The sequence below is a fragment of the Hemitrygon akajei genome, chromosome 11 (genome assembly GCF_048418815.1).
Source record: "Hemitrygon akajei chromosome 11, sHemAka1.3, whole genome shotgun sequence".
Classification (NCBI taxonomy): domain Eukaryota; kingdom Metazoa; phylum Chordata; class Chondrichthyes; order Myliobatiformes; family Dasyatidae; genus Hemitrygon; species Hemitrygon akajei.
The window spans coordinates 84,967,458-84,986,347 of NC_133134.1; the positions used below are offsets into that span (position 1 = coordinate 84,967,458).

At 42.4% G+C, this 18,890-nt stretch overlaps 1 protein-coding gene across 2 annotated transcripts in view; it reads left to right on the forward strand.

Annotated features, from left to right (window-relative positions):
• The window catches only part of setdb1b (SET domain bifurcated histone lysine methyltransferase 1b), a 113,871-nt gene that overhangs the window by 15,920 nt on the left and 79,061 nt on the right, over positions 1–18,890 (forward strand). For both annotated transcript variants that reach the window (XM_073061281.1, XM_073061280.1), the window contains exons 2-6: positions 9,849–10,066; positions 11,760–11,938; positions 14,048–14,130; positions 15,472–15,595; positions 17,255–17,521. In XM_073061281.1, the coding sequence (XP_072917382.1) occupies positions 9,864–10,066; positions 11,760–11,938; positions 14,048–14,130; positions 15,472–15,595; positions 17,255–17,521 (856 nt within the window). In that variant the 5' untranslated portion in view covers positions 9,849–9,863. The remainder of the gene's footprint in view (positions 1–9,848; positions 10,067–11,759; positions 11,939–14,047; positions 14,131–15,471; positions 15,596–17,254; positions 17,522–18,890) is intronic.

Below are 18,890 nucleotides of genomic sequence, written 5' to 3' on the forward strand. Positions count from 1 at the left end.
ACCTATCATTTTAACTAAAAATTTTTTTTTATCAAATTGACTCTCTTATTTCTTCCTTTATTTGGAACAATAAGAGACCAAGAATCAACAAGTACCATTTACAAAAACCCAAAAAAGATGGTGGACTTACACTTCCTAATTTAAGACTGTATTATTGGGCTGTGAATATTAGACAATTATGTTTTTGGTTATACTGGCTCGATAAGAGCCAAAAACCACTTTGGGTTGATTTGGAATTAAAAGCTGTTAAACAATTTCATTTAACTTTAATATTAGGAGCTCCATTACCTTTACAGCTCTCTAAAATTCCAAATTTAAATCTTTACCCGGTTATTAAACAATCTTTACGGATTCGGATTCAGTTTCGTAATTTTTAAAATTTTAAACAATTTAAGTTGTCTAGTTTTTTATATCGAAACTTTTCATTTAAACCTTCAATAATCGATCCCATTTTTCTCCTATGGAAAAATAAAGTGATCCGTTTTTTTACAGATTTATTCTGTGATGGTCGATTGATGACTTTTGAAGAGTTAATTAATAAATTTTCTCTCGCTCATACACATTTTTTGCAATATTTTCAGGTTAGACATTTTTTACAACAATATTTACCTAAGTTTCCATATTTACAAGAATCTGATTTGTTGGATACTATTTTGAAATTGAATCCCTTAGTGAAAGGTTCATTAGCAGAATTTATAATTTACTTTTGTTACAAAAAGAGAACCTTTCACTAAAGGTTAAACAAGATTGGGAGAGAGAACTTAATATGACCTTTGTGAATGAAGATTGGGTTTGAATTTTGAAAAACGTAAATTCTTCTATATGTGCCAATCACTGTTTAATTCAATTTAAAATTGTCCATCATTATTATTTAACAAAGGAGAGACTATCTAAGATATTTCCTAGTGTAGATAATTACTGTGATAAATGTAAAACTGAAGTAGCTACTTTGTCACATATGTTCTGGTCATGTTCTTCGTTAAAACTGTTTTGGAAATCTTTATTTTCTACGATCTCTAAAGCTTTGAAAATTAATTTACAACCTAGTAGACTAACTGTTCTATTTGGAATAGTTCTGCATCATATTCAGGGTATTTCATCTTCAGGTCAACATGTAATTGCATTTGCTACATTGTTGGCAAGAAGGGCTATTAAAATGGAAAGATATCTCTTCCCCTACATTAATTGAATGGTTTTCTCAAGTAATGTTATGTCTCAGCTTGGAAAAAATTAGAAGTAGAACTTTTGAACCTCGATTTGATTTCGAGAGAAGATGGGGTTCTTTTGCCAATTATTACCATTTAATTTGAAATGGTATATATGGTTTCCTCCCAATTTTATTATCTTTTTTTAAAAATGTGAATTGGCGGTTGATGACATTTTTTTATATATCTAGATGATGGTTAAATGTATTGCTTCTGGGGATTGATTCCTAATGGTTTTTTTGTAGTTTTTAATGTTTTTTTTCTTTGTTAGATGGGGTTCTTTTTTCTATATATAATTTTTTTTTCATTTTTATATATTATGATTAGTTTTTTTTCTTCAGCTCTATTAATTGTATACATATCAATTTGTTGAAGTTTTGTATTCTATCGTTGTAGATTATGTATTAATAAAAATATTCTAAAAATGAAACTTATGCTGAAAAGACGCTTTGCTCTTTTCCTTTCTCATTTTACCAGCCTTTGGCATTATAACACCCGTACCGACATTGTGCTTTGAAGAATTGTTGCAAATGAGAGTATTTTCTGTAGAAATTGTAGTAGCTAAAGCAGAGCAGTGTGAAACACGACTTTCTAAGTGGCCACCATACCGGAAGTCAGCTTTCTACCTAGCTCTCTAAATTCTCTAGTCAGGATCTCATTGCTTTTCCTTCCTATGTCATTAGTACCAATATGTAGAAATGTATTGCAGTAGTGCAATACATAACAATCACTGAAGTTACAAAGAAACAGTCAAAAGAGGAATAGTGAGGTAATGTTCATGGACTCATCAAGAGGAAGGAGTTTTGAAGGACATTACATACATGCACATATGCTCACAATGTCTAGCATATACTATCAGAGGAGGTAGTGTAGGGAGATACTATCACTACACTTAAGATACATTTAGACCGGCACTTAAATATAGATCCAGATTCATCTATCACATGTACATCAAAGCATAGTGAAATGTGTTATTTGCATCAACAATCAATACACCTGACGATATGCTGAAGACAACCCACAAGTGTTGCCACAGATTCCAGCGTCAACTAGCATACCCCCAATGCTCAGCTGAACAACACAAAACAGAACGTACCAAGCAACAAAGCAATAACAGCAAATCAAGCTCCAGTCCTCTTCCTCTCTCACCCACCTATGTAGATATACAGGCTTCTAACCCCAGGACAAGCCATCTTCTAGGGTCTCCAGTGGACTCATGGATTAGTAGACACATGGACAAGACGTAGAACGATTTGGAACTAGTATAGACAAAGAGGTTTGGTACAAAAAGGTTGGCATGGACGTGTTGGGTCAAGGGGTTTGTCACTGTGCTGAACATCTCTACAGCTCTAGAACATGCAAACTCCACATTGACAGCAGGGGAGGTCAGGCAAGAGCCCAAGTCACTGCTTGTGAGGGAGCAGCTCTACTGACCATGCCATCCTAAACAGCAGGTCATCAAAAAGAACAGGCACACTCTGAGGAATGTTCTCCATTGTGACAAAGTCTCATACTGGGTAGATTTAAAAAAATCAGCAACTTTAAATCTTCGTTTTAAATTAAAGGCATAAAAGATGGGAATGAGAATAAATAGAAAATATAAACACAGCTGGAAATACTCAGCAGGTCAAGCTGTATCAGTGATGAGAAACAAAATTTAATGCTCCAGGGCGAAGATTATTTCCTGTCCAAATAGTGACCACTGATTGTACGTCTGTGGTCTTCTGCTGTTGTATCCTATCCATTTCAAGGTTTGACATGTTCTGGGTTCAGAGATACTCTTCTGCACACCACTGTTGTAACGTGTGGTTATTGAGTTACTGTCGCCTTCCTGTCAGCTTGAACCAGTCTGGTAACTCTCTGACTTCTCTCAATAACAAGCCATTTTCCCCCACAGAACTACCGTTCTGTTGTTTCGTCTTTTTCACCATTCTCTGTAAACTGTAGAAACTGTTATGTGTGAAAATCCCAGGAGACCTGCAGTTTCTGAGATTATCAAACTACCCTGTCTGGCACCAACAGTCATTCCACAGTCAAAGTCACTTAGATCACGTTTTTTCCCCATTCTGATGTTTGGTCTGAACAACAACTTGAACCTCTTGACCATGTCTGCATGCTTTTATGCATTGAGTTGCTGCCACATGATTGACTGATTAGATATTTTCATTAATGAGCAGGGGTACAGGTGTACCTAATAAAGTGGCCACTGAGTGCATGTCAGTGGTAATAAATCTGATTCTTATGCATTTCCATGTGAATGTGTGGGATTGCTCTGGTTTTCAACCACGTCCCAAAGACGTGCAGGTCAGAAGGTTCATTTGGTTCTGTGGATTGTCCCCAGTAAATGTTTGGATATGGGTGAGATTTGAAGAGAATGTGGGGATAATATAAAATAAGATTAGTGTGGGATCAGTGTGAGTGGGTGTCTGATGGTTGGCACTGATACAGCAAACCAAAGGTCCTGTAACTTTTGACAAAATTTTCATCCTGCTATTGTGCTTTAGAAATGGTCTAGTCACAATGAAAAAGCCTTTTCCAAAACACTGGGTGCAATTCAGACAGAGCTGTGAGTGAGTGCAAACTCTAAAAATGTGTGGGGCTTTGTAATGTTGAGAAGTTGGTTGATATACATGGCCAAATAAGATTTTACAGACCAAAACCTACTTATTTTTCCCCCTTCCCGTCTCTCTTCTCAGTAAAATCTGACCTTGTGGTGGCTCAACCAGGTGTGGGGTCAGAGGGCAGTCAGTACCTGTGGAGCTGCAAGGTCAAAGATCAAAGTAAACTTACTGTCAATGTATGTATGTGTCACCATATACTACTTTAAGATTAATTTTACTGGAAAATAAAGTAATACAATAGAATTTATGGAAAACTATAGTAGTAATGCGATCACTCGAGTTGAGTATGATGTTCTCCTAGGGATTGTCTATTTATTGGTGGGTCTTCAGGTGGCTGTAGAACACAATCTCACCCCTTCACCACCTGATAATCACCTTAATCGAGGATGTCAAGATGAATTCCCTTAATCAAGAATGCCTGTGCGTGACTTTGTTTAATGTGCGGGCGTTGATGTGTAGGTAGCCAGTCTATGACAGATTGGGGTCAGGGTCCAGTGGCATGGAATCCAAGATGACTGGAGACTTTCCACTACTGCAGGCTTCCTTCACCTTCACTGTCGTTGTGTGTTGTGTGTTCGCTTCTTCAAGCTCCACCACTGAGATCTTTTGGTTGGATCACTCTTTATCTGGAACCTCCCCCCTCACCATACCTCCATGGGTAACCCTTCCAGGAGCTAAGCATCAGATGATATCACTGTAAGGAACTCCACCACAACAAGGTGATGATACTCGGAGAAGATGAAAAACTACACATAAGCAAAGACTGACAAACAACTGGTATGCAAAGAAGATAGTGCAAATAAAAAGCAGTAAGTAATGCTGAGAACATGAGTTGTCGAGTCTTTGAAAGGTGAGTGAGTCTGTAGATTGTCGAATCAGTTCAGAGTTGAGGTGAATTAAGCTATCCACGCTGGTTCAGATTCCTGATGATTTTAGAGTTATAACTGTTCCTAAAACTAGTGGTGTTGGACCTAAATCTCCCCTCCCCCCCACCACCGATGATAGTAGTGAGAAGAGAGCCTGGATGGTGGGGCTCCTTGAAGGTGGATGCTGCTTTCTAGTGGCAGTGTTCCTTGTATATGTGCTCAAAGGTGGGGAGGGCTTTGCCTGTAATGGACTGGGCTCTATATACCACTTTTGGTAGCTTTTTACTTTCTTGAGCATTGGTGTTTCCGTATCAACCATTCTCCACTGTACATACACTGATAATCAGAGTTTTAGATGACATGTCGAATCTGTGTAAACTTCTAAGAAAGTAGAGCCTTTCCTGGTGATCTGTTCACGTCGGGGGAGGGCGTGATTCTCATAAAGATGTTGAATTGGGACAGTAGTAGGCCACTCAGCCCCTTGACCGTGTTCTGCCATTTTGTAATCCTGCCTGCCCCGCTGGTTCCCTGATGCAGCACACAAATGTTGGAGGAACTCAGCAGGTCTGTGGAGGGAAAGCGACTCCAGCCTTCTTTGCATTTCATAATATGGTGATCGCTACTGCATTCCATATTTCAGATACTATGTCACCAACGCGCTATGTTAACCAACAGCGGTTAACATGACAGCACAGCTGTGCTGCTCTATAATAGTCTTCAAAGCAAGGCACCCCAAATCCTCCTTATCCTTGGGCAGCTGTAATGTCTGAAATCTAATTCTTGGTTTCTGTTTTCCCCAAATAAATGTTGAAATCATTCTTTTCCATTCATTAAATTGCTTAAAAGGTACTTCAGACAGTGATTGAAAAAGAAAGAGCAATCTAGGTAATGCATTCATCTTTATGGCTTCTATTCGATTATACATATTCATTGGCAGCAATGACCATCTATTTAAGTCTGCCTTAATATCAGCTGTTATGGGAATATAATTATGTTCGTAGATAATAGACAAGTCTTCAGGTATTAGCACTCCTAGGTATTTAATATTACCTTTCCGTTTGAATTTACTCATTCTGTAAATGTTTTCTTGTGGTTCATAATTCAAATTTAAAGTTTGGGTTTTACATAAATTTAATTTATAGCCAGAGTAAGATCCAAATTCTTTCAGCAGGGGTAATAATTTAGGCAAACCTGCATTGGGATTGGTAAGAGTCATGAGAATGTCATCCACATATAAGCAAATCTGTTCTGTATCTCTGATCAGTACATGTGTTATAATCTTGTCTTCTCTAATTGCCTGGGCCAATGGCTTGATTAGAAAGAGCAAAAAGCGTGGGGATTAGGGGGCACCCTTGTCGACATCCCCTTTCAAGAAATATTGTTTTAGATAAATTCCCATTTATTTTAATTCTGGCTGTAGGGAAAGAATATAAAGATTTCAGACATCCAACTACCTGATTACTAAAGCCAAACCGCTTAAGTGCCAAGTAGAGATATTCCCATTGTACTGAGTCAAAGGCCTTTTCAGCATCAAGGCTAATAACTACAGATTCCAGGTTATTATTGCTCATATGGTCAATGAGATGAAGGGCCCATCTCAGATTGTCCTGGATTTGCCTACTTTTTACAAATCCTCTTTCATCTGTGTCAATTAGATCTGGAATTATATTTTCCAATCTTTTTGCTAATATTGATGCAAATAATATATAATCTATGTTAAGAACAGATATGAGCCTATTGGAACTACATTCAGTCCGATCCTTACCACTTTCAGGAACTATTGAAATTATTGCTTGATTCCGGGACAATGGCATCTCCCCTCCTCCGAGAACATAATTAAAACATTTCTTAAGTATTGGTATTATTATCTCTCTGAAAGTTTTGTACCATTCCACTGGATAGCCATCAGCACCTGAAATTTTATTTGTTTTTAATGCTGATATAGCCTTACCTATTTCTTCTTCTGTTATCTCCTGAGTTATTAGTTTATTTTGTTCCGTTCCTACCGATGGTAAATCTAAAGACGTTAAGAAATTAGATATGTCTGCTAACTCTGCAGCTTTGGGCTGAACATATAACATTGTGTAGTACGTTTTGAAAGATTTTTGATTGTCTTCCAATTTATGAAGCATCTTATTAGTCTGGAGGTCTTTCATCCTATGTATAGATCTCAGCTTGCTGGTTACGTATTCTCCATGCAAGTAATTTCTTAGATTTGGGACCATTCTCATAGAAATTTGTTTAACAAACTTAGCTCTTTTCTCAACTTCACTTTCATAAATATTACTTGGAATTTGTTTTATATCCAAAATTTGATTCAAGACATACAGTCATTATACTCCATGTGCTTACTCTTCAAAAATTGTAATTTTCCAATAAGATCCTTGATTTGTTTCTCTTTTTCCTTTTTCTTCTGAGCTGACCACTTTATGATTTTACTCCTAATAATAGCTTTTGCAGCATCCCACAGATTGCTGGGGGACACTGTTCCATTATCATTAAATATCATATAATCTTCAACTCTTTAAACACCCCGGATCATTCAACAGACTGGTATTAAGTCTCCACAAATTATCTTTGGGTTTGTTGTCTAAATGTAATGTTAAGTAAACCCCTGTGTGGTCAGAGATGTCTCTTACCCCTAATCCTGTGTCTCTCTGAATTAAATATTAAAAAAATCTATTCTCGAGTACACAGAGTGGGGGTGAGAAAAAAAGGTGAACCGTCTATCAAGTGTATGTAACTTTCTCCATATATCTATCATGCCTATTTCTTTGAGCAGTTTCTTGACATGTAATGTTTCTGGATTTATCTTTTTTGTTCTATTTGAGGGAAGGGTGTAATTGAATATTCCGGTGTGCCCCACATATTACCACACCAGATGTTTCCATAGCTATCATATTAAGAACCTTCTTAATCAACTGTTTATCATTTCCTGGTGGTCTGTAAACATTCAGTAGAGGAACTTCCTTATGATCAATAAAACCCTTCACCAGTAAATAACTCCCTTCTTTGTCTGTAATCTGTGAGGAGAACTGGGAATTTACTTTATTTGAGATTAATATTGCAACTCCCCTTGTTTCCCCGCTCAAAAAAATAGTAATAACAATTTTTAAATCCCAATTTGCGTGACTTCTCATGTTCAATCTTTGAAAGGTGAGTCTCTTGCCAAAATATTATATCTTACTTCTCTCTTTTCATTTTAGCTATAGCCTTACTCCTTCTGATTGGGTTCTGTAACCTATTCACATTAAGGGTGATTACTCTATATTCTTGATACGGTATTCCACACCAATAAAAAAGATCCCTAGATGACCTAAACAAATGAACTTCTGCCTGTACAACAAGCTAACATTTAACACGTAAACAACACATATAACATCTGTGACTTCCATCTTTGAAATTTAAACTAAACTTTTAAGTCGGGGGAAGCCCTTAAACCCGAAGGGGCCCCTCCTAGTGCAGGTTGACGCCTCTGAATAATTGAAATCAGGACCGTGCACAAAAAAGAACAAAATCAAAGATTGGCTCCCAGGTTTGTGGTCAGTTATTGTAATAAGAGCTTACAGAGGAAAAATCGTTTATGTTCTATTTTTAAGTTCTTAATCCAAAGTCAATTATAGTTTGGTGTTAGGGTACATGTGATTTTACCGACCTAGCTGAAGGATATTTTATCACTATATTTTTGAGAGCTCTCATGCAGTATCTTTGTTGTGTTGAAATTCCTTTAGCTTGTCCTAGATGCGTTTCAGACCTGTTTCTTGATCCCGACGAGATTTTGCACCCGCTGTCTCCCAGGAAAGCCACCTCAGATTTGCCGTGGCTGTGCCCTCCGCGGGGGCCACGATTCCGGGACAGTCCAGGAAAACTCCCCTGTTCTTCAGGTCTTCCATCGCCTCCGATGCATTACTGTCCAGTGTCCAGACTTGTCCAGTGCCAAAAAACACTCAAAGTTTGGCTGGATAAAGAGTCTGGAACTGGAGCCCCTTTAAGTGTTTTTCTGATGGTGGAGTAAGCCTTTCTTATTCATAAGTATTTCGGTCTTGATCAAAAATACTCTTTTCCCGTTGTAATAAATTTCTCATTTTTTCCAAGCCGAGTGAAGCACCAACTCTTTAATTTTATACTCCTGAAAGTAGATAACCATGGATCTTGGGTTGGAACCTTGTGCTGGTTTGGATCCAAGAGATTGATGGCAACGTTTGTATGCTGAGGGCGACATCGGGAAGGGACAACTCTGTTTTAATAAATTTTTCCAGAAATTCCTGTATATTGTCTCCTTCCGCCCTCTTGGAAATTCTATGGATACATACATTATTCCTGTGTGAACGCGCCTCCAGGTTTGTTAGTCAAGCATGAATGATTTCCTGAAGTTCCAGTGCGTGGGAAAGAACCTCCCTGGCCTTGGCCTTCCATTCCTCCACTTCCGTCATCCATTGCTCCATCTCTTCAACTCAGCCCGTTATTTCTTTTAAATCACCAACAATAGCCTTCAACTTCTGGTTAATTTCTTTGAAATCCACCAATTCCTTCTTTAGAAAACCCACGGAATCACTCAGTTCTTTTTTTCATATCCCAGTGAAGCGCCTGTATTTCAGCCACGATGTTCACATGAACAGCCTCCATATCCTTGTGTTCAGCTTGGTTGCTAGCGCCGATGTTAGTGTCCTCACCGTCAGTCGATATTTAATCGCTTGTCTTCGGGTTTTGTTGCGGATTTCCTCTTGTCTTTCTTTTGTTTCTCCCCTTCCTGCTACAAGACCCGCTTTTCTTTTTAAATAACCATTTCTTATTTAGGGGGAAATAAGACCATCTGGGAGCCCTTACTGATTATGCTGCTGGCTGTATCTGCGCCATACTGGAAGTCCAATCTGTTATTATTTTACATTGTTTGACTTGATTGTAATGAATTGATTTGTAGGAATAGCACGACAGACAAGCTTCATTGTACCTGTGACAATAATAAACAATTCAGTTAAGTTAACCTACTGACATGCATGTCTTTGAGATGAGGGATGGAATGATTGCACAGAGGATACCTTTGCTGTCATGGGGGGAAATATGCAAACTCCATACACAGGCTGGAGTTTCTGCAGTGGGCCACGCAGAGTTTAGGGCAGCCCAAATCTCACTGAATCACATGCTTGTATTTGCAGGAGCAACTGCTGGTGATGGCTTCCATGGACACCATGGACCTTGCGGTGGAGGACCTGGGCATTTCGATGGAGGAGATCCGGGAGTGGATCGACAAGGAGCTGGAGAAGGTGGACTTCCTCAAGCAGCGCAAGGCTGCGCTCCTGGAGCTGGAGAGCTGGGTGGAGAAGAAGGAAGCCGAAGTGGCCCGTGTGGATGGACTGTTTGAGGACGCGTCCAGGTAATTCACCTTCGCCCGCGTTTCCTATCCTCCCTGATGCTTAGTCATAGAATCAGTGGGTGGGTGCTTTGGCGCATCTCATTCATTCCAGATGTGATGCCCATTGACGCTATTCCCATCTGCCCGCTTTGCACATATTCCCCTACTCTCCTGTCCAAATGCCTCTTTGGCATGTTGTAGCATTCCTTTTACCCACCACCCCTCTGTGTGATCTTCACATGTCTCCCCTCTCATCATAAGCCTGTGCCCTTGAAAACAATCTGTGGCATCTGCCCTATCTAGGCCCCCCATGATTTTACAATCTAGAAGGCCACCCCTCAAGCCTCCTACTTTCTGCTTGTGTTTCACTTATAGGACTGTGTATATATGCCAGAAGAAGTGTTGCAGGCAGACACAGTAGTGATGCTTAAGAAGAATCTAGGTAGATACATACCCTAACAGGGAATGGAGGGACATAGACAATGTAGAGGCAGCTCTGTAGTTTAAACTGGCATCATGTTCAATACAGACATGGACTAAAGAGCCTTTTCCTGTACTATACTGTTCAGTGTTCTAGCAATCTTCTGGGGGTATGTCCCCTCTCATTCTTCCAAACTCCTGAGCCACTTGAACTTCGAAAGTTTAAAGAAGATATGTGGGACAATTTTTAGCAGCACATTCCAGTGTGAAAGTGGTGGAAGTTGATATGGCGGGGGTGTGAATTGGCGGGGAATGGAGGGAAATGGACCATGTACAAGCAGCTGTGTGGTTTAAATCGGTATTCTGTTTTGGCACAGACATGAGTGCTCTACTGTTCTGTGTTCTAGATCCCCTCTTGTTCTGCTAAACTCCTGCCTAGGAATCAGTCCAACAAAGCTGTTAGCTGTCAGTGACAAAGATGGGCAGAGCTGTATGTACCACCAGTAGAGTTTTTTTTAAACAAAAGTAGTTTTGTTAAAAATTGTGGGGGAAAAACTGGAGTACAAGAACCTTTCAGGACCCACACCATCAGGTTCAGGAACAGTTATCACCCTTCAACCATCAGACTCCCGAACAGGCACAAATAACTTCTCTCACCCCAACACTAAACTGATTCCTTACCAGGATTCTACACTCCTGTTCTCAATTTTCTCTCTGTCTCATCTTCTTTTGCACGTTGGCTGTTCCTGTCTTTGTTTGTGTGTAGTTTTTCATTGATTCTATTGTATGTGTTTATTATCTTGTGAATGGCTGCAGGAAAATGAAACTCATATTTACTTTTTGCTACAACAAAGAAATAACATTAACAACAACAACATTCCACGCCTAAGCCAGGATGCCTTTTATCTCCTGCAGGGCCCACTGGTCCCAGAACACCTCCTAGGTGCTCATGGGCACTACCTGGTCTTTCTCTGGGTTATCTGAGCACAGACATACCCCCGGAAGATTGCCAGATAGTTAGCTCAGATGGAGCCCTCTGCTACTTGCCCTCAAGATCCAAATGAGATAACTCGGCCAAATCCCAAAAGCAAGTGTACTAGGACATTCTCCTGCCCGACCTCCCCACCCCACCAGCTCTCCACAGTAGGATTGTGTATGATGGGAAAGCTATGGGGAGGGGGGTGGATCTTCCCCTACTCTGGAGGCATCCTCGATGGGGTGGGGTGACTACGCCGAGCCAGGTGTGTGACCTGAGCCATGGGCTAATGCCGGTTCTGTTTTTACCCCCATCCAGGTCGGTGGAAGTATGCGAGTCGATGGTAAAGGACCTGTACAGTGACCTGGGGCTGAAGTATGAGGAGGCCGACCAAGAGGAGGAGGAGGCCCCGAAAAGCACCACCAAGCCGTCGGAAGTGATCGAGATCCTGGACGATGATGATGACGATGATGATGACGTGATGGCCATTGAGACTGGTGAGAAACCCAGTGAACTGGCCCCTGCTTTCCCCCCGCTGCCCCTTCCCTGTCCTCATCATATCCCAAGGTCATAGGAATGGACTAGTCATCTCCAGCCGTCTGAAGCTTCTCACTCCCACCCTGCACCCCCCAGAGAAATTTTAACCAAGCAGCAGGACAACAAGCTCTTTAGCCCATGGAGCTTCTGCTGTCCCCGTCACAACCTGGCAGAGGCAGGGCATCTCCTGTCTGGTTTGCTCCCGGGCTTGGCCAGGGTGTCTGTTCATAGGTCCAGCAGCAGGGAGTGGAGGGTTCTGTCTGAGCAGATTATCCATCTGTTCCGTTCCTCCCTCCAGTTCCCTTCCCCACCTCCTTCCTTTATTCCATGACTCACTAGCTGGTCTTATCATCAGATTCTTTCCTCTAAAGCCCTTTGCCCCCCTCTCGCTCCCTCCCTCCCTCCCCCCCCCGAGCTTTGCCAAGCTACCATGCCTTGTTCGTTTTATTTACTCCGATTTCCTGCCCCTTGCAAAACACTTCATATTACTATTGCTTCTGTGATCATAGCTTTATGGTGCTCTCTAAGGGGATATAGCAAAGTAGGTATTTCCACTATCTGGAGAATCATAAACAAAGGGAGATGGCTACAAAATAATGGCCATTTGTTTAAAACCACAAAGTCTTATTCGATGTATGACCATAAGATATTCGCCCAGCAGAATCGGGGCTACTCGACCCATCGTTCTGTTCTACCATTCAAATGTGGTTGAATTTTCTTTTTTTTTCTCAACCCCATTTTATTGCCTTCTTCCTGTAACCCTTAACTCCCTTACCAAGAAGATGGGGAATCTGTGGAATTCATTGCCACAGACAGCTGTGCAGGCCAAGTCGTTTGGTATACTTAAAGCAGAGTTAGATAGGTTCTTGATTAGTGCAGGTGTGAAAGATTATGGGGAGAAGGCAGGTGAATGGGTTTGAGGGGGATCAGCCATGAAGAGAAGATTCAGATCTAGGAAGAGAAGATTCAATGGGACAAATGCCTAATCCTGCTCCTATGTCTTATAGTCTCAATCAAGAATCTCTGCCTTTGAATGCATTTGACTTCCACAGCCATCTGTGGCAAAAAATTCCACAGATTCACCAGCCCCCACTGAAGGAATTCCTCTTCTCAGGACTAAAAGGATGCCCCTTTATTTTAAGGCTGTCTCCTCAGGTTCTAGATTCTTCTACTGATGGAAACATCCTCCTCATGTCCTTTATATCCAGGGCTTCTGTTTTCAGTAGGTTTCAATGAGGTCCCCCTGAACCTTCTAATCTGCTTTGAGTGCAGGCCCAGAGACATCAAACGCTCCTTGTGATTGAACTTTTCATTCCCAGGATCATTCTGGTGAACCTCCTCTGGACCCTGTCTAGGGTCAGCACATCCTTCCTTGGATGCGGGATCCAAAATTCCTCACAGTTCCAAGCGCAGTCTGACCAGTGCCGTATAGAACCTCAGCAATATATCCTTGCTTTGATGTTCCAGTTCTCACAAAATGAATGCTAATATTGCATTTAAGGTGGAGACAATTCCTTGATCTCTCTACATTTATTTGATTGGCCTTCTCTTTCACTTTCTCTGGCTGTTGCCTGATGCCCTAACCCCTTCCTCACCTTGAACCATAGATGCTGCAGGCTGGCTGACTGGACTTGGTCCAGGATGGTCTGCTATGTATACTCTAGGATTCAAACGACTGCATATTGAAGGGTGGCCATGCAGAGGCTGTTTCCAATAGTGAAAGAGCCTAGGACCAGGGGGCACAGCCTCAGAATAGAACGACATCCTTTTAGAACAGCGATAAAGAGGACTTCTTTTCAACCAGAGGGCTGTGAGTTTGTGGAACTCATTGCCACAGAAGTCTGTACAGGCCAAGTCATTGGGTATATTTAATACAGATGATTATAGGTAATTAGTGAGGACATCAAAGGTTACAGGAAAGCAGGGGAATGGGATTGAGAGGGAAAGTAAATCAATCATGATCGAATGGCAGTGCTGGGCTGAATAACCAAATTTAGCTTGTGTCTTATGGTCTTGAACTGGTGAAGCTTCGGCAGAACTACTGATCTAACACGTTTTTTCCCCAACAGTTGAAATGGGGAAAGTCGCATCATCTCCATCCACCTCGTCGACTGTGTCAGCACTGAGCAAGATTACCCGAGAGCCATCCCTGGTAAGATTACTGGACAACTGTGTTGCGAATGTGTAGTCTACATGTGGCCTCTTGTGTGCAGGATGCTGTGTGGCCTATTTTACTCACTAACCAAGGGAACAAAGGACATTAGGCAGTTAACCTAATCCTCGTGCCTCTGCTCCTTGTGATTTTTATAAATGACTTGGAAGTTATAAAAGAGGAAGGGTGGGTTAGTAAGTTAGTGAACGTCCCAAAGGTCAGTGGCACAGGCTGGAAACACCTGTTATAGTGCTGTGTCTCTAAATAAAGAGTGAAAACAAAGTGTTATGGGCCATTCAGAAATGCACAATCTAACCCTAAAGGGCACAAGGTAAAGGTGAAAGGGCAACCGACTGGCTTCGGAATATTTTTTGCAGTTCTGCTTGCCACACTGTGGGCAGGACGTGTTGAAACAGAAGAGGCTACAGAAAAGATTTCTGAGGATGTTGCTGGGACTGGAGGGCATGAGTGATGTAGCATGACTGGCTTGGCTGGCACAGCTTTCCCTGGAGCGAAGGAAGCTGAGCAGTGACTTGAAAGGTTAATAAAATCATGAGAGGTATAGATAAGGTGGATGGTCACAGTCTTTTTCCTAGGGTAGGACATTGAGGGCATAGATTTAAGGTATTTAGAAGGAACCCAGGGGCAAATTTTTTCAAAGTTCGAAGTAAATTTATTATCAAAGTACATATACATCACCATATAAACCCTGAGATTTATTTTTATGGACATACTCATTAAATCCATAATAGAATTTTTCACTCAGAGGATGGTGGGTGTATGGAACAACCTGGCAGAGGAATTGATAGTGGTGCATTCAGTTACAATGCTTTAACTGGCATTTGGCCAGGTATGTGGATAGGAAAGGTTTTAAAAGTGATCTGGGCCAAATGCAGACTAGCTTAGGAATGGTCAGCATGGATGAGTTGGGCCGAAGGGAGTGTTTCCATTCTGTAAGTGGTACAGTCCACGCCACTGCCGAGATCTACAATGATCCCACCCATCCGGGCCTCACACTGGGCGTGACAGAGTACACCTGGTCTAGAATGGACCAGTGCTCCAAGAATTGTTTGGTAGTTTCTACTCACGCAGTTGTATCATTAACATTGGGCTGTACACAGGAATTACAGCCTCAACCACTTTTAAAAGGGGCAGTCTTAAACTCTCATGTTAAACATGCAGATGCCTTAACGAGCCCCTGATGATATGGGGAGGCTAGGGATTTTGGGAGCTCTATTCCATACAGTCTCATGTGGATTCAGCCCCTTTTTAAAAAATTATTCCTCTACCTTTGCACCTTCCCCCCCCCCCCCCACCACTTGCCCACCACCTCCTCTCCAGCTGCGGGACGCCATGGCTGCCATGCGGAAGTCTGCCCGGGATGTGCAGAAGTTCGTGGAGGCTGTCTCCAGGAAGCCTACAGCAACCTCTTCGGGACTGCTGCGTGCCATGAGCACACAACCTGGTCAGTCTTATTGATTGGCGTGTCAATATCAATCTTATTGTCGCGGCATAAAGTACAGGGGCTATGGAAAACTTGCAGCTGTACCGGAGATGCAACATTCACAGGAAAAGATAAATTAAACATAAATTATGCAAAAAAAAGACCATTGTAGTGCAAACTGTTCGTAGTGTTGCTAAATCATAGTGATTAGGGTTGTGCAGATTAGTTTGAGAACCGAATGGTTGAAGGGAAGTCACTGTTCCTGAACCTGGTGGTGTGGGACTTCAGGCGTCTGTACCTCCTGCCGATGAGAGCTGGGAGAAGATGGCCTGGCCTGGATGGTGGGGATCTTTGATCGTGGATGTTGCCTTCTTGAGGCAGCATCTCCTGTAGATATGATTGACGGTGGGGAGGGATGTGATCATAAGACGTAGGATCTGTCCATTGATGCGTCACCATTTGATCATGGCTGATTTATTTTTCTTCTTACAACTCTATTCTCTTGCCTTCTTCCTGTAACCTTTGGTGTCTTACAAATCAAAACCTATTGACCTCTGCTTTAAATACATCCAGTCACATGGCCTCCATAGCTGTCTGTGGCAACAAATTCCAAAGATTCACCATTGTTATTACTTATGGCAATCACCCTTACTGGGATGTAGGTCACCGACAGTAGCTCACCAGAGTCCTCCATCCTGGGCCAGTTCCCCAAGTTATCCCAGGTGTATCCCATCTTCTTCCTCTCCCAGGGATGAGGTCCCTGGAGCCTTTGTTGATGTTACTGTAGCACTGGGTTTTTACGAGATAGGATTGCTAGCCCATGGCCAACCCTCCTCCTTTCGCAACCGACCATGTCAGAGTTTCACCATTCTCTCCCTGAAGAAATTTCTCTTCATCTCTGTTCTTCAAAGATGTCTCTGTATTCTGAGTCTAGGACTCTCCCATGAATGGAAGCGTCCACTCCATTAGGCGTTTCAATGTTTGGTAGTTTTAATGAAATCCACCTTATATTCTTCTACTGGCTGAGTCCTCTACTCTCTGCACGTCGCTGTGTCTATAGACTTCACAACCAACATAGTCCTTTTGGTCAGTGGTCACTGTTGTGATGTAAGAAACACAGTATCAAAGCTGAGAATCTGAAGCACCAGGGCAGTGTAGCAGTTAGTGCGACACTAATACAGCTCAACAGAGTTTGGAGTTCATTTCCAAATGTCATCTGTACGTCCTCCCCGTCGAATGCGTGAGTTTCCTCCGGTTTCTTCCCACAGTCCAAAGGCTTACCAGTCAGTTGGTTAATTGGTCATTGTAAATTATCTAGAGATTAGGCTAGGGTTAATCAGGGTTGCTGGGCAGCACAGCTCAAAGGGCCTATTCTGTGCTGTATCTCAACTAAATAAATCAATCTGTTTTGGTGATATACCTGCCTTACTATAAATCTGGCTTGAGGTCACCTGGCCAGTGCACAGGAAGATGCAACACTGGGCTGAATTGTCATTGACATGGTCTCCGATGTTGAAGAATCTGCAGCTGCTGCAACAGGGTCTTAATCTTCCCCATGAATGAGCATTGCCAGCCGTGCATCACCTATTCCTGCCTACACATGCAGCGCTCTGTATTGTGTATTGGAGTTCGTGGAGTGGAAATGAGTTGAACAATCTCTCCCCCTTTACTTCCTCGTAGAGCCAGACAAGACCAGGCAACCTGCCTCCGCCTTCTCCATGCCCTCTTCGCCTACAAGCACCCTCTCCTCCACCTGCAGCACCCAGCCCCGGCCAGCACTGCAGTCCAGCACGCCAGCCCCGCCAGGCAGCAGCCAGCAAGTCGTCACGGTGGTGGAGGATGGCGAGGTGGTCAAAGACGGTGACCTGTACAAGGGCATGCGCATCCTGGGCAAGAAACGGACCAAGACATGGCATAAGGGGGCACTTATCGCCATTGTGGCAACAGGTGAGGGAGCATTGAAACTAGGCAGGAGAATATAACGTAGAATAGTGCAGTGGAGATGCGAGCAACTGCGTATACTATATCAGATCAAGTGTGATCACGCAGTGAATCGATAGGGCCTCCTACGTGCAAGAGGCGCTCTCTCTTTTGGGCGCAGGCTTTTGAGTGCACATGGGGTCCAGTTCGTAGCTTCCACGCTGTAAGTTGCCAAGTGTACCATTACTAACATCACTCAGTAAAAATGTTTAATCGTACCACTTATTTATCATTCTTGCCCTGCAGGTACATAACATGCTACAAGGCAGAGAGCATATTCTGCCTGAAGTTTGGTGAACGGTGGATCTGTCTGGGACCCCTGTTCTTTGCGATCTTCATAAATGGACGAGGAAGTGGAAGGGTGGGGTAGTAAGTTTGCAGATGGCAGAAAGGTTGATGGAGTTGTGGATGGAGTGGAGGGTTGTTGTAAATTGCAATGGGGTATTGACAGGATGCAGAGTTGGGCTGAAAGTGGCAGATGGAGTTCAACCCAGAAGAGTGATTAACTGTGGAAGCTTGAATTTGAAGGTAGAATATAGGGCTAATGACCTGGTCTTGGCATTGTGGAGGAACAGGTGGATCTTGGGGTCCATATCCCTCGATCCTTTAAAGCTGCCACGCAGTTTGATCGGTTGGTTAAGAAGGTGTATGGGGTGTTGTCTTCATTAGTTGGGGGGATTGAGTTCAAGTGTCAAGAGGTCTTTATAAAACCCTGGTCAGACCACACTTGGAAAATTGTGTTGAGTTCTACTTGCCTCATTATAGGAAGGATGTCGAAGCTTTAGAGAGGGTGCAGAGGAGATTTACCAGGATAACGCCTGGATTTGAGATCATGTCTTATACAGGTAGGTTGCAAGCTAGGGCTTTTCTCTTTGGAGTGAAGGATGATGAGATGTGACTTGATATTGGGAGGCATAGATCAAATGGAAAACCAGAGCCTTTTCCCCAGTGTACGAGATGGTATAATTTTAAGGTGACTGGAGGGAAAGTACAATGGGGATATTGGAGGTAAGTTCTTTACACAGAGAATGTGGGTGTGTTGAACACCCTGTCAGGGGTGGTGGTTGAATTCGATACATTAGGACATTTAAGAAACTCTTGAACACATGGATGATAGAAAATTGGCTTATGTAGGAGGGAAGGGTTAGATTGATCTTGGGGTTGGTTAGAAGTTGGCGCTGAAGTTTTTTGTTTCTGAGAGTGTCGGGTGCCTGGAATGTGCTGCCAGGGCTGGTGGTGGCGGCAGGTACGATCGAAGCATTTAAGAGGGTCTTAGGCACATGAATGTGCAGAGAATTGAGAGATATGGACATTATACAGGCAGAAGAATCAGAAT